Genomic DNA, 14,589 nt, shown 5'->3' with positions numbered 1-14,589 from the left:
GGCCGCGGCCGTAAAGCGCGTCGCGACGCGAGGCTTTTCGCGACGGTTCCGCCGGGTGCCGATTCATGGCTTCGGCAGTGGCCATGATGGCGGCGGCCGGGGGCCCGGTGCTGAACGGGGCCGACGCGGCGGGGCTGAAGGAAGCGGCGGGTATGTACGAGCAGCTGCGGGCGGAGTGGAACCGCAAGAACCTCAGCTTGAGCAAATGCGGCGACTTGCTGGGCCGCCTTAAGGTGAGGGGGGGCTGGAAACCGTCCTGCGGGAACTTGGGAGGATGCTTGAAACTCTCCTCGAGGAAGAGAGGGGGGACTAGAAACAGGCAAAGCGGGGAAAGCGCAGCGGGGAGCGCCTGCACGGGGCCGGACGGGGAATCCGAGACCGGGAAGCTAGAAGAAGGCAGCCCGCTTCCGGTCCTACGGCCCCGCACGTTTCCTCGGTCCCCGATGACTTGCGGGGTGGGGGGGTGTAGGATAGGGTGCCTTTATGCGCTTCCGTGGATGCCCGTTCAGACGTCCGGCAGACCTGGGTCGCGAGAGAAGATGGGCACAGAACCGAGGTTGGGAGGAAGCAGGACGAGGAGAGCCTGGCTCGGGTTGGCGGCCCCGGCGAGGCTCTTCTTCCGTGAGGCCCAGCTGCTCGTGCTTGGGGGGGGGGGGCGGGCGTTGCTTTATTTATTCATACATTTATTTTTTAAATCGCTGTAGGCTGCCCAGAGTCACCTTGTGTGAGATGGGCGGCTATGTACGTATGATAAATAAAATACAGACGTAAATTAACCAGGTCCGTAAGGCCGCCCGACTCAAAACGGGTGGGTGGCCCCGACGGGGGGCCGCAGAGAACAAACATAACCCGAAAGCAGCCTGTTCGCAGAGCCACAAAAGCAGGCTCTCCCCAAAGGCCGCCCACCCCGAAGGGGGAACATAATTTACGAACTGGATTCGCTTTTGGAGCTTCAGTATCAACCCCGCCAGGGGCTCGGGTCTTCGGAAAATGGAGCATCGCGTAAGAAGGAGTAACTGATTTGTTGTTGTTGTTCGGTTGTTAAGTCGTGTCTGACTGTTCGTGGGTCCATGAGCCACATCGCGCCAGGCCTTCCTGTCCTCCGCTGCCTCCCGGAGTTTGCTCAATTTCACACTCATTGCTTCGGGGATGCTTTCTAACCATCTCGTCCTCTGCCGTCCCCTTCTCCTTTGGCCATCCATCTTTCCCAGCATCAGGGTCTTTTCCAGAGAGTCCTCTCTTCGCATGAGGTGGCCGAAGTATCTGAGCTTGAGTTTACAAGAAGACAACTTAAACGACATTTTATGCGAGAGAGAGAGGGGAAAGATTCAGCTGGATGTTTTTCCCAGAGTGCAGGTCCGTATGAACTTCTGGGTTGAGTCGCATGCCCAGAACAGAGCGCGTCGCTCCATCCAGCCCAGCGCTCCATCTCTGGTCGCAGCCAGGCAGCGCCCTTGGTGAAGCAAAATTGCAGAGCCACCTCGTCCAGCATTTTGTGGATTGTCCCTGAGGTTAGAGGCTCGGTATCTGAGAGCTGTCAGCCGTTCTCCTTCCCCTACGTTGGCACATTGCTACTCAAAAACACTTACACTTAGCCTGTTTGACACTCTCATGTTTATATGGGAACATCTGCTTGGAATTCTCCAGGGACTGCCTACGCTGGAAAGCCAGTGAAGAGCCTTCTTGCTTTTGAATGTACAAGTTGTACGTAGGCCTTTGCTTTTCTTCCAGCAGAAGAATTGTCTCTATAAGGCAGTGCTTCTCAAGCTTTGCAGCTTTGGGAGGGGTGGACTTCAACTCCCAGAATTCCCCAGGCAGCCATGCTGCCTGGGGAATTCTGGGAGTTGAAGTCCATACACCTTAAAGTTGCTAAGGCTGAGAAGCACTGCTGTAGGGGATTGTACAGTGATACCTCGGGATACGAACGCCTCTGCTTGCGAATTTTTCGGGTTACGACCAGCTCTGGCCCCAAAATTTTACCTCGGTTTGCGAACTCCGCCTCGGGGTACGAGCCATTTTCCGCCCGTGCCACGTGGTCCGCGGCCATTTTCTGCCCGTGCCACGTGGTCCGCGGCCATTTTTCCGCCCGTGCCACGTGGTCCGCGGCTGTTTTTCCGGCCCTGCCGCGTGGTCCGCGGCCGTTTTCGCGCCGCGCCGGGCTGTTTTCGCGCCGGGCCGGGCCGTTTTTGCGCCGCGCCGGGCCGTTTCCGCGCCGCGCTGCACCCGGCCATTTTCGCGCCGCGCCCGGCCGCTTTCCGTGTGGTCCGTGGACGCCAGAACGGATTAACGGTAATTACATTGAACCTTATGGGAAATTGCCTCGGGTTGCGACCAAATTCGGGCGGAGGGTGGAACGGATTAACCGGATTTACATTGAACCCTATGGGGAAATTTGCCTCGGGGTGCGACCAAATTCAGAGGGCGGAACGGATTAACCGGATTTACATTGAACCCTATGGGGAAATTTCCTTCGGGTTACGACCAACTCGGGATACGCCCAGAGTCACGGAACGGATTAAGTTCGTATCCCGAGGTACCACTGTATTGTATTGATGCTGTTTTCTGTATTAGAGTAGATTGTAATACAGTGTGGTAAACTTGATTATCTGTAGTGTGGCTTGTCTGTAATTTCTCCTCCTTTCCTCTTGTGTTTCAGTTGGCTCTGCTTGAACTTAACTTTCTGCCCACCACAGGCACAAAACTGACTAAACAGCAGCTTATTTTGGCAAGTGAGTACTATTCAGGCATGCACATGGCTTAGCCAAGACTGATCAGATCCCTTCTAAATTTGAAAGAGGCTTCAGAAGCAAATCTGTAGCTTCCCTTGCCCTAGACCTTGACCTCTTTCTTCTAATCTGAGCATGCAACAAAGGCTTTCTGTCTCTCCAAGTCAGAAAGCCTTTTCCCTTAACTACTGTATATGCTGGTTAAACGTTTTCACTGTATTTAAATCCTATTTGTTAAGGTCACTTACAAAAGGGCACCTGGGTACTGCCCAGCCAGGAGCTCCCTACATGCCGGCCTGCTAAATTTCAGCAATGTTGATGCATCAAGAGCCACAGATTGGGTCTTGATTGAATTTTCATGTAGGGCTCAGAACGCCTAATGTGCATTATCTTAACAGCACGGAGGGACGGGTCACTCTTGTTATAGTTCCGTGCTGCAAGGGTGGGGCCTGGAATGCAGTAAGTCATAGCTTATGACTTATAAAAGGCCGAGAGCCTGTCATTTACTCTCCTACCCTTGTTGTTTGCTCTGCATTGACTGGAGGGCAGTTTACCAGCTGAAGACAAACAGCCGGGCCAGTGGTTTTGTGCTGTCCTTGGTTGTTGTTGTCGTTTCATGCTCTGCCTGTTCTCACCTTCCCTTTCAAGGAGACATTTTAGAAATCGGAGCCCAGTGGAGCATCTTGAAGAAAGACATCCCATCTTTTGAAAGATATATGGCCCAGCTCAAATGCTACTACTTTGATTACAAGTAAATACTCCTGCCTTTGGGGATCTTTGAGGGAATGTCTCTACCTGTGCTATTCCAAAAGGTGTGGGATGCTATTCAAGCTGTCGAAAAATAATCTGTAAAAGGTTGGAGATGGAGTCTGGGTAGCGGTGAAGGTGCTGGACTAGCAACTGGGATACCATAAGTTCTAGCTGGGCCTTAGGCCTGAAAGCTGGCTGGGTGACTTTGGGCCGGTCCCTGTCTCTCAGCCCAGCCCGTCTCCCAGGGTTGTTGTGGTGAGGAGAATAGGAGCGTTATGCAGCCCGCTCTGAGTTGTACAAAATAAAAACAGGAGAGAAATCTAATATTAAATAAATAAGATTGAATACCATTCTAGAACAGAGAAACGCTAGCTGGGGTGGACGTTCAGGCCATGCAAAGTTGAGATTGGTTAGGCTGCAAAGCAGAACAAGCATCTTCTTTGCTACGTCTGATTTTTCCACATTATCCCCGGCAAAGTGATCCTGAATTCTCTGGCTGGCCTTCACTTCAGGCTGGATGTGTACACGCAGCCCACTTAAGCAATAGCTAGCTAACCCTTGTAGTTAGTTTATTGTGGCTCAGTGTGTTCTATGAATGCAGACACTCGGGTGAATTTAGTAAATCCCAGCACAGTAGCCCTATGAGCATAACCTCTGTGCCAGTGTTTCTCAACCTTGGCCACTTTACGATCTGTGGACTTCAACTCCTAGAATTCCCCAGCCAGCCATGCTGGCTGGGGAATTCTGGGAGTTGAAGTCCACCCGTCTTAAAGTTGCCAAGGTTGAGAAACACTGCTCTGTGCAGAGACAAGCATGTTGCTCCCAACTGTTCCATACAATCCAAGACCCCGTAGCCCGAGCAGACTTTGAGTTCCAGATGGAGGGAGATTGGGTGGGAGTAGTGCATTTTGCTAATGTATTATATTCTAGGCTTTTTACCCCCAGACCCTCTACCCTCACCACCACCCTGTTCACATGTTCCCCATCTCTCCCTGTCCCTACCTCAGAGATGAATTACCAGAGTCAGCCTACAAGCACCAGTTGCTGGGTTTGAATCTCCTCTTCCTGCTGTCCCAGAACCGCGTGGCCGAGTTCCATACCGAGCTGGAACGACTGCCAGCCAAGGACATTCAGACCAACGTCTACATCAAACACCCTGTATCTCTCGAACAGGTAACACCGCTCTTCTAGCTTCTGTTCTGTCCTGGTGATGGTCACAGAAAGGAGGCAGGCTTCAGAAATGCAAGATTATTGGGGGGGGGGGGCTTTTGGGGACTGGAGGGAGATGGGTTTCTCTTTTCCACACTTCCTCTCAAGTACCTCATAAAATGGTTATAGTTGTGTGTCTCTGTCTTCAGTGCAAGCCCCCCCCCCCCCCATGTCTGTCTGTGTGTATGTTGTGGCCTTCTAAGATGCTTTGGGCTGCATCAGTGACATTAGATGACCTAGCTGCTAAATATGGTAGTTATAATTGGTACTGACCAGTGGGAGGCACTGTGTGACCAGTTCCAGCCTTATTGGGACTAGACAGTCTCCATGGTTCAAATCCTTTGAGCCTCTAATATGAGGCCCAGTAAGCTACTTATTACTTATACTGGCCTATAAGTTTAATAAATAAATAAGCAAGCAAGCAAGCAAGCTCTCCAGCATGAGAGTATGTAAGGAAGGAGAACCGCTGTAGCTCATTTGGTAGTGTAATTCCTAACATTCCTAACCCCACCCCACCCCAGCAACAACCACAAAATCTCCAAAGGCAACCTCTAGAAGTGGGACAAAGAAAAACCCAGCCCTGTACATCGTGGGGATAATTCCTCCACGTGCTGTGAGGACGGATCTCGAGGATCTTTTCTTTGTTGCTGTTATTGTGTATTCTCTTCTCTTCAGTATCTGATGGAAGGTAGTTACAACAAAGTCTTCCTGGCCAAAGGCAACATCCCGGCGGAGAGCTATGCGTTTTTCATCGACATCTTGCTGGACACTGTCAGGTGTGGTGATTCAAGCCTGCGTCCTGCCTTCTTTGAAGCGGGGAGGGACTCTTATTATAAGCAGGCCTACTAAGGGTGAACCGTACTTAAAAAGGTAGTCCTTGAGTTACAACTGCTCGTTCAGCAACTGTTCAAAATTATGACAGCACTGAATGTGTGGTACTTAGGACCAGTCCTCGACATTCCGGCCATCGCGGCACCCCCGTGGTCACAAGATTGCAATCCGGGTGCTTGGCAACCAGCTCACACTTAGGGCAGTTGCAGTGTCCTGTGGTCACGTGATCGCCATTTGCAGCCTTCTCTGCCGGCTTCCCACAAAGAAAGTCAATGGGAAGGCCAGCAGGGAAGGTCACAGGTTGCTCCCATAAGTCGCTCCCACTGCTTTTTCTCCTGAGGAACCCCACCATGGAATACGAGATCTCAGGGATCTCGTACTCCATAGCACCCTGCCCGCCTGCAGCCCCTGCTGGCCCACCCACCCATGCTCCCTATCGCCCACCCACAGCACCCCCACACTTTTTACCTTGGACTCTCACCTCTTCCCACTTAACGACCTGCGCATTCTGGGGTCATGATGGCAGCCGGTATTGCCGAGATTGCTGTTGCTAAGTGATGCGGTCATGTGACATCGCACTTTACAACCGAATTGCTTAGCAATGGTGATCCCGGTCCCAATTGCTGTCATAATCCGAGGACTACCTCTAATTTGAACCTGGAGGGAAGAGGGGAAGATTTTGAGGGAATACAGAGTATTCCTTGAGTACCTGTTTCATTCTCTACATAGTCGTAAGTGTGAGAATTACCAGTTTCACATGTTGCACTAACCATGGTCAGGTTTAATCATGGGTAGACAAGATTTATGCATTTTGCTAAGCCGTAAACTGGGGTTTTACAGCCAGAGCAGTTGAGTTTTACCAGTTTAATTTACTAGTTTAGTTTTAAACTAAAACCTTCTAGAAAACCTTCTGGCTTAGAAGGTTCAGTCCAGCCCAATCGTATCAGCATTGAAGTTCCCATCAGTTTCGGCACAGCACCGGCCCCACTTGCCCATTGACCTCTGAGCGGCTTCCTCCCTTTGCTGGGCCTTGCTCTGAGCACTTGTTTCCCAGCTTGTGCTAATGTGGGTTTTCCTGTCCCGTCCCAGGGATGAAATTGCCAGCTGCATCGAGAAAGCTTATGAGAAGATCCTGTTCAACGAGGCCACCCGCATGCTCTTCTTCACCCCCAAGAAGATGTCCGACTACGCCAAGAAGGTGAGGTAGCAGGGTTGGGTGAGTAAGCCGGACACCTGCTTCGTGGACTAGGGCCCAGCTGTTCCTTTGTTCTTCTCGAGCCACAAGCATGGCCCTGCAGATTCTTGAGCTGCTTTTGGTTTCCTCTGTGGGGGACTTTGCAGTCCATGTGCCCCACCCCATCATGCTTAGGCTAGTGCTCACAAATGCTGGTTCTTTGTTCAGTTTCATCCTTCGGGGAATTGTTTCTGAGGCGCTTGGCACCGTGCTAGCTATCTTCTGGAAATTTATATTTGCCAGAAGGCAGGTTCCCTCCCCAGATAGTTACCTAAATAGGGCTTTTCTTTTCTCTTCCCTTCTTTCTCTTCCTGCCTCCTTGTTTCCATCCAGATGTTATCCTCCTTTACTCTTCCCTTTTCTTCCCTTTCCACGCAGGTACCTCCTTCCCTTCCCCTCTAGTTTGCTGTTTCTGCTACCAGGAAAAATACTGTGTTTTTCTCTGGGAACAGTTTGTGTGTGAAAGGCAAAAGACCGAAGGGGATCTCTTCGTTTTGCCGCTCCCTGTGTCACGTAGAGTTTTGTAAAAGGGTCTCTTCCCTTATGGCAGTGAATTTTCCTGAGACGCTGTTGCTGTGGCCCTGCCTGATCTGTGCACACCCTTAAACCCCCTTCTCATGTGCCTTCTTCTCATCCCTTTCAGCGGGGTTGGCTTCTCGGCCCACACAACCACTACTGTTTCATGGGACAGCAGCAGAAACCGGAAGACGCCACCATCCCCTCTACAGAGCTAGCTAAACAAGTCATCGAATACGCTCGGCAGTTGGAAATGATCGTCTAATGTACCCTTGCTGCAGGCTGGGACTGTGGGCTGTTGCTTCTCCTCATTATGGGTCCCCCCCCCCCACTTTGTGCCAGTTCCTATTGACCTGGCAGCCTTTTTTCTTAAACGGGAAAAACGGGAGCGATTGGCGGTGGTGTAGTTGCTGTCTCTTGCTCCTGGAATGCTTGAGTAAAGCTGGCAAGCCAGGCCGCTCCCTGTGTCATGTAGAGTCATTTTGTTCCTTGGTCCCAGGTGGAGAGAGGTCCTCTGAGCATGGAAGAGAAGCTGATGGTCTTGGGCTTTTTTGACTGCAAAGGGAGGGTGGAAACTCCTTTTTACAAGCGGCCTCCAAGTATCAGGGCCAACTTCACATTTGCTCGTGGTCGTGACTATCCGCAGCAGTGTTTCTCAACCTCAGCAGCTTTAAGATGGGTGGACTTCAATTTAAAGTTGCCAAGGTTGAGAAACACTGGTCTGCAGGATCCTCCAGTTTTACCAGAAAGAAGAGTTCTTCTGTTGTCTGATCAGGACTGAATTAAATAGCTCTCCGAAGAATTGTGATCAGATTTTTTTAAAAATTTAGGATCGTGTTTGCTTTCTTTGTGGAACTCCCTTAATGGAATAGTTATAGGTTAAATACAGCTTCTTCTTATAAACATGATTATCTATATTATTGCTATGCCATGGTTTGCTTCCCCATAGCTGTGGAAAAAGCCACAGTGGTCTTGGATCCTACATCAAAGTAAGCCTGGATCAGCCAAGCCACCTTCTGGCTTAACGTGATGTTTGAGCCCAGCATAGCTGTTGTAAGAAAAACCCAACATGACTACGGTGGGAGGTGGCAAACTGGCTGACCTGATTATTACCTGATTATTTCCAGCCTGGGCCTCCAGCTGCCTTGAACTAAAATCTCAGACTGTTCATGTCGCATGACCACTGGCTAGGCTGTCTGGGAACTGTAGCCTAGTGCACTGGGAAGGTCCTAGGTTGCAGAGGGTAGTTTGGACATGAACCCCCTCCTTTCCACACCGCCCCTTTGTATCCCTACTTGGGCCTGGTTCTCCAAAGGGAACCCATATTTTGTTCAACCGCAGCTGATAAGCCACAATGGCTGTTTCCCCTCAAGCCAGCAGACGTTGATGTCTGGTGTCTGAATCCAGCCTGGACTGCTACCTAGAACAAATGACTAGATTTGGAGTGCCTCCATTCAGTGCACGTGGCTTTCATACCAGCTTTGGTTGGCTGACCTTGGGGCTCTAGTGAACAACCAAATGAGATCCCAGAAGCCTGCTCCATCCCCATCCCCATCCCCATGGATAGGACAGTCCTCTTCCTTCTCCCTTATGGGATTTGCTTGCTTGATCCTATGTATTAGCCAAGACCCACGAAGGTGACCAGCTGAAGAGGAGATGCTGGTGAGCGGAGGGAGAAGAAACGCTTGTTCTGATCTGGCTTCTGTGGCACCCAGAAGACAAAGCAGCAGAGAGGTTTTTTCTCAGGGCATTGGCTGAGAGCTCTGCTTCAGCCCGAACGTTTCCCGGGACAGCTCCTGGCAAATTGCAGCACACCGTAATACACGAGCAAAGCCAAGGGCCCAGCCTGGTGGTGTACAAGGTTTATTGAGCAGGAAGCCTGGAGAAGCCATTCAGTCCTCGTTGGCGATGTGTTGCTGTTTGTAAGAATCCAGGCAGAACTTGGTCCCGGCAACCAAGGAGACGGCCAGCATGGCAGTAGCAACCCAGGGAGGCTCTGTCAAGTGGTTGGCAGAGGGGTTGAGCCTGGAAGGAAGGAGTTAAAATCAAAGGGTGAAGAGTCTGCCTTCTTCATGGTGCGACCTCAAATGATGGATGAGACACAAATCCTTGTGAGGACGTGTTAGTCACCCTGCCAAGGTATTCTGCAAACTAGTCTGCGCTTCTGTGGGAGTTTGCATAGGAGTTGACTATCGGCGAATTTTTTATGCTGGCTTTTTGCTTTTTCTAGCTCCCCCCCCCCCCCCATGCTGGCAATCTATTACTGCATGCAAGAAGCAGGAGCATCGAAACTAATTTTAAAACAGAGTTCGCCTATTGCCCCAAAGGGATTCAGATTCATTGCTTCCAAACAAACCATATTTTGTAAGTCTACCATCCTTGCTCTGATCCTGGCTTGTGAAAGGTACAACCAGCCAGGTTTGGGCAAGGCCTTAAAAGCATTTTAACAGGAGGAGTCGAGCAAGTGGTAACGTGTTCTCCTGCTTACTAGGCTCTGGATTGTGTGTTGAGGAAAATGGGATTCTGGACATGATGCTGTAAACCAGTGTTTCTCAAACTTGGCCACTTGAAGACGTGTGGAATGGCTGGGGAATTCTGGGAGTTGAAGTCCACACGTCTTCAAGTGGCCAAGTTTGAGAAACACTGTAAATGATGCAAACTGTAGGAATGTTCATTCTACCTCTTTGCATGGTTTTGTTGCTAATCAACATTATTTTGCCTAGCCACTTTTGAGCCTCCCTATTCCCAATCGCTGCCACGCTTGCCCAGCTGTGACCCGGCTGCAACTCCAGATGTCATTAACTGCCTGCTTATAAGAATACCATCACCGTTGGATTCTTCTCAAACTGTATTAAAAACGTAACGGATGCACCTAACGCTGCGTTCTGCCCTTTCCTTGGGTAAGTCACCGGAACGGTACCGGGATACATAAAAACTTTCCGTGCCAGTCTCATCCTGCCTCTGGACCTTGCCCGCCATTCGTGGGCCAGAATTGGCCACCCCAGAGCTTATGGGAGGACCCAGGTGAAGAGGCACCAGGCTTCGTAAGAGGGGTCAGACCACTTTGGACCTGTGTGGAGGACAGAGGGTGCTTGCTAGATAACAGTGGAGATGTTGAAGTCCACATGTTTTCAAGTGGCCAAGTTTGAGAAACACTGTTCAAAAGTGACTAGGCAAAATAATGTTGATCAGCAACAAAGCCATGCAAAAAGGTAGAATGAACATTCCTGCAGTTTGCATCATTTATAACAGTGTTTCTCAAACTTGGCCACTTGAAAACATGTGGACTTCAACATCTCCACTATTACCTAGCAAGCACCCTCTGTCGTCGTCGTCCTTCTGCAGTCCACTAGTCTTAGGCCTAAGAATGACAGGGCCGCCAGGTCTTTATATGCACCCCCCCTTAAAATCCCCAAATTAGTGGCCGCCACCTGTGGCCAGTACAGAGATGCTCGTTTTCCATTTGCATCTGGCCGCCCCAGAGGCGTTTCAGCTCTTGCTCACCAAGCCACAACGTTCTTGGGCAGCTTCCTCTGGTCCTGATGTTTGCAGTAGCATGTTCTGGGGCACGAATCGGCCACCTGGAAAGCTGGCCAGTGGCGGGCATGGGATCGGTCAGCCTCTGGATCTTCCTCGGCACTGGGCTGGGTGGAGGAGGCGTCCTGGTCAAGGCTGGTGGGCTTGTCCAGAGGAAGGGACAGTTCCTGGACATACAATGAGCTACAGGTAAGCTGGTTTTTATCCGGTCCCAAGTGGCTAGCAGAGATAAGTTCAGTGTAGCTTAAGGCCAGTTTTATTATTTCAGAAATTATCCAGACAATATTTTTTTCAAATGACTGGGTTCACCTACTGCGTTAAGTCATGCTTCATTTAACCACGATTTATTGCTAACCTCCTTTGCTGTGCTTAAGCATCATGCCGAGCTATAAGCCATGTTGTAGCCTACTAATTTTTCTTAAAAAGTGCGCAGGTAAAAAGGCCTTTTTTGAAGGCTTAATCTTGGTCCAGAGATATTTACGCTAGGGCCCTAGTCTTGATTGTGAAGCCAGAGTTGATTTTTTTAAAAGAAAAAAATATATCTGCCTCGATCTGAAAAACAAATACAGTGGTACCTCGGGATACGAACTTAATCCGTTCCGTGGCCCTGGGCGTATCCCGAGTTGGTCGTAACCCGAAATGTTCATTAGTAGAGGCGTTCGTAACCCGAGGTACCACTGTACTGCTTATTAAGTGGCCCACTGACACTCCCAGCAGAACATTAAAAATGCTGGCTGGGGAATTCTGGGAGTTGAAGCCCGTGCATCTTAAAGCGGCCAAGGTTGAGAACTCCAGGAGTTCACAGAAACTATGCCTCTGGTCCCACCTTTGCAGGGTGTCACAGGAGCGCCCCCCCCCCCAGTTACTGAACACTACGGAGGAATCCAAAAGCACGCACTGCCCTCTGCATCTCCTGGTGACCAAGGAGGCGTCTGCTCCCAAACGTTTTCAGATCGGAAAAGGTCCGAAGTCATTTCTAAGCGATCATGAGAGAAGGGGAGGTAGGGGGTCATTGGGCCAAAAAAACACAAAAAAAACAACCCTAAACTAAATGCGGCCCAATCAACCAGACTCACCAAAGGCTCCCCGAAATAAAACGGTCTGGCCACCTTTTCGAACGGAGGAAAAAGAGGGACGCCGTCTAACCGCAGCTGGGAGTTCATTCCATACGCTCGGGGCCACGGCTTTGCTCCTTTCCCCTTGGAGGCTTTCACTTTCGGCTGCCCCGAAGGTTTTAATTTCTCCTTCGATTTGGGAGCGGCGAGGCTTTGCTTGCGGATCTTGGGCCTTGTTTGGGTCAGAGCTGGCCCCTTCGGGTCTGCCCCTGGTCCCACCGAAGCGCACGCCGGGGCCGAGATGGAAGGGCTCGGTGGGACCTCCGGGGTCTTCTGGGGAGAAGGCTGCCCTGGACCTAGGAACTGCACGGGGGCCGGATCTTCTGCCAGCGGAGAGACGATGTGCTGGGCAGCACTGGACGGGGCGCACTTCGCGGGGGACCTTTCCTTCGCCCCTTCTTCCAGACCTTGGAGCTTCCTGCAGGATCTTTGGGGACTCCCATCGATTTCCGCCACCATGGCTTGCTCCAGCAAGAGGGTGGTAACCATTTGGGAGGCGCCCGCCGCTTCGGCCCCTTTGCCCCCAATGCCGGGCGGGTCGGCGCAGTCGTCAGCGCCTTCTTCCCCGGCCCCCGCAGCCTCGTCCAGCAGCATCTCGCTTTCGTCATGCACAAACCAGTCGCATTTCGGGTCGCTGCCCAGGAAGGCGACCACTTGGGACACAGCCGTGCCGAACTTGGGGAGCTTCCTACCCTGGCCTTTACGACGCTGAGGGTACGGAGTCGGGGGCCGGGGTCTTTGCCACTCGGCCCGCTTGGGATTGCCGGTGGACAGTTCCTCAAAGAAGGTGACCACCTGCTGGGTGGGAGTGGAGGGGGCGGGTTCTTTGGGGGCCACTTTTTTCAAATGCTCCAGGAACAGTTGGCTGAGGGACGAGAATTCGTCCGAGTTGCTCCGGTCCAGCCCTTTGAAGGAAGGCAGCTTCTTGCCCGTCGAGCTGAGGTGCTGCAGGGCTTTGGGCAAGACGGGGGCGCTGGCGGGGGACTTCTTCTGGGGACACTGCTTCAGGACGTCGGCATAGGAGATGCCAGAGGAAATGACGCTGGACTTCTGCTTGACCGCCTTGATGCTGGGGGGCCACTGTCCCGGCTGGATGGTCACTTTGTAGAGGAAGTTGAGCCCTTTCTCCAACAATTCCTGCATCGTCTCCGAGTTGACGGCCTCCGGTCCTGGAGCCTCGCTCTTGGCCCCCACCTTGGCGTGGCTTCCTGCGGCTTGGAGCTTTTCTGGGGGGCCGTTGCAGGCATTGGCCCAGTCCACCGACAGCTGAGCAGCACCAGCTGGCCCTCGGAAGTCACCGTCGCTCCCAGGGGCGTTGTCCAGCTGCCCGGTCTGCTCCTTCTCCCTCTGGCTGGCCCCCCACGACAGTGGGACCTTCTTCACGCCAGGTGGAGCGATGCAGCCAGAAGGAGCCGGCCTGCACACGTTCTTCTCATTCAGGGACCTAGAGCCCGGGCCCCCCAAGGGGTCCTCGCTCGCCTTCAGAGCCTCCGCGCCATGCGTCGACCCCCCCGCCTGTTTCTTCGCTGAAGGGAGAGGCTCTGGCTGCCAGTCCTCGTCATCCAAGCCTTCCTTACTGCTAGTCTTAATGTGCTGAGTCCAACACACCTGGGTTTCCACCACCACCTTGGGTGTGTCTCCTCCCTGGCTCACCTCTGCCATTTTCCCAGGCGGAAGTGGCGTTCCCCCTGTGCCCTTGGCAAGATGGGCATTTTCTGGCTTGCCCTTCCCTTTACTCGGCGCCTTCTTAGCACTCAAATCTCGGGGGTCAGGGTGGGTGGCGGCTGCCGGAGAGGACCTGAGAGCCATCTTCAGGCCTTTGGGCTCCTCTTGGAGACCCTGCCCGCTCTGGAGGTCAGCCCTGCTCAGACAAGCCAGCCCCCACTTCTCTGCCCCTAGGTCCTTGTCACAAAGGCTGGCCTCCTTCATCCCACCACTGGCCGAGTTCTGGGCCCACATGGAGGAGAGCTTCAGCTTGGATTTTTTGGAATGATTCTTCCCCATCTCTGCCGTGCCGGTCGGTCTGTCCCCTCCTCCTGGTTCGCTGCTCAGGGTCTGGCTGACCACTTTCCGTTCAGGGGCCTGAGGACCAGGGGACCGGCTTCCCGGATCATGTTTGGTTCCACTCGACTCCCGCTCTGACTTGCTCAGGTCCGGGTGGGCTTTCTCCTCCCCGTCTTTGGCGGACTCTGATTCTTGGGTGGCTTCTGATTGGACATTGCCCATTATATACTGTCATCCTGGGGATAAAAGGATGGAGTGAGACGCAAGGAGGAAGAGGCCACAGCTGTGCGGGTGGCTCGGGGAGTTTGGGGTTTACGAGGGACACGGGAGATGACTTGCGGTGGGGGCGTGGAGTGCCAGGATGCCAGGGAAGTGCAAAAAATAGCAGACCAAGCATTCAGGTCACTGTGATAAGCGTGAGAGAGGGTGAGGAGGCTGGGAAAGGGATGTGAGAGAGAAGCCACCGAGCAATGGGGGGGGGGGGGTCTGTCAGTAGCCAAAAATCAGATCAGGTGCCTTTTCTGAAAACGTGTTAGTCGGAAAAGGTGCTACCCTTCTGATTTTTCTCTCCCATAGACCAGGGTTTCTTAACCTCAGCAACTTTAAGATGGGTGGACTTCAACTCCCATGGCTGGCTGGGGAATTCTGGGAGTTGAAGTCCACCCAT

The 14,589-nt window shown here is 52.3% G+C and overlaps 2 protein-coding genes across 2 annotated transcripts; one reads left to right on the top strand and one right to left on the bottom strand.

Moving 5' to 3' along the window:
* Positions 1 to 29: 29 nt before the first annotated feature.
* PSMD8 (proteasome 26S subunit, non-ATPase 8) lies at positions 30 to 10,142 on the top strand. Its single transcript, XM_007437905.4, has 7 exons — positions 30 to 233; positions 2,657 to 2,729; positions 3,375 to 3,477; positions 4,484 to 4,649; positions 5,361 to 5,461; positions 6,606 to 6,714; positions 7,394 to 10,142. The coding sequence occupies exons 1-7, from the start codon at positions 66 to 68 to the stop codon at positions 7,529 to 7,531; spliced, it is 858 nt and encodes a 285-aa protein (XP_007437967.2). The 5' UTR covers positions 30 to 65; the 3' UTR covers positions 7,532 to 10,142.
* Positions 9,122 to 14,144, bottom strand: GGN (gametogenetin). The gene is made up of 3 exons (XM_025172977.2): positions 11,880 to 14,144; positions 10,771 to 10,970; positions 9,122 to 9,291 (listed from the first exon to the last, which is right to left on the bottom strand). Exons 1-3 carry the CDS (start codon positions 14,142 to 14,144, stop codon positions 9,159 to 9,161), a joined length of 2,598 nt encoding a protein of 865 aa, XP_025028745.2. The 3' UTR covers positions 9,122 to 9,158.
* Between the last annotated feature and the right edge of the window lie 445 nt (positions 14,145 to 14,589).

This window comes from Python bivittatus, unplaced genomic scaffold (genome assembly GCF_059951505.1).
Source record: "Python bivittatus isolate LINGU-HERP-01145 unplaced genomic scaffold, Pbiv_v1 ctg000310_np1212, whole genome shotgun sequence".
Classification (NCBI taxonomy): domain Eukaryota; kingdom Metazoa; phylum Chordata; class Lepidosauria; order Squamata; family Pythonidae; genus Python; species Python bivittatus.
This window is presented reverse-complemented; position numbering and strand designations above follow the sequence as displayed.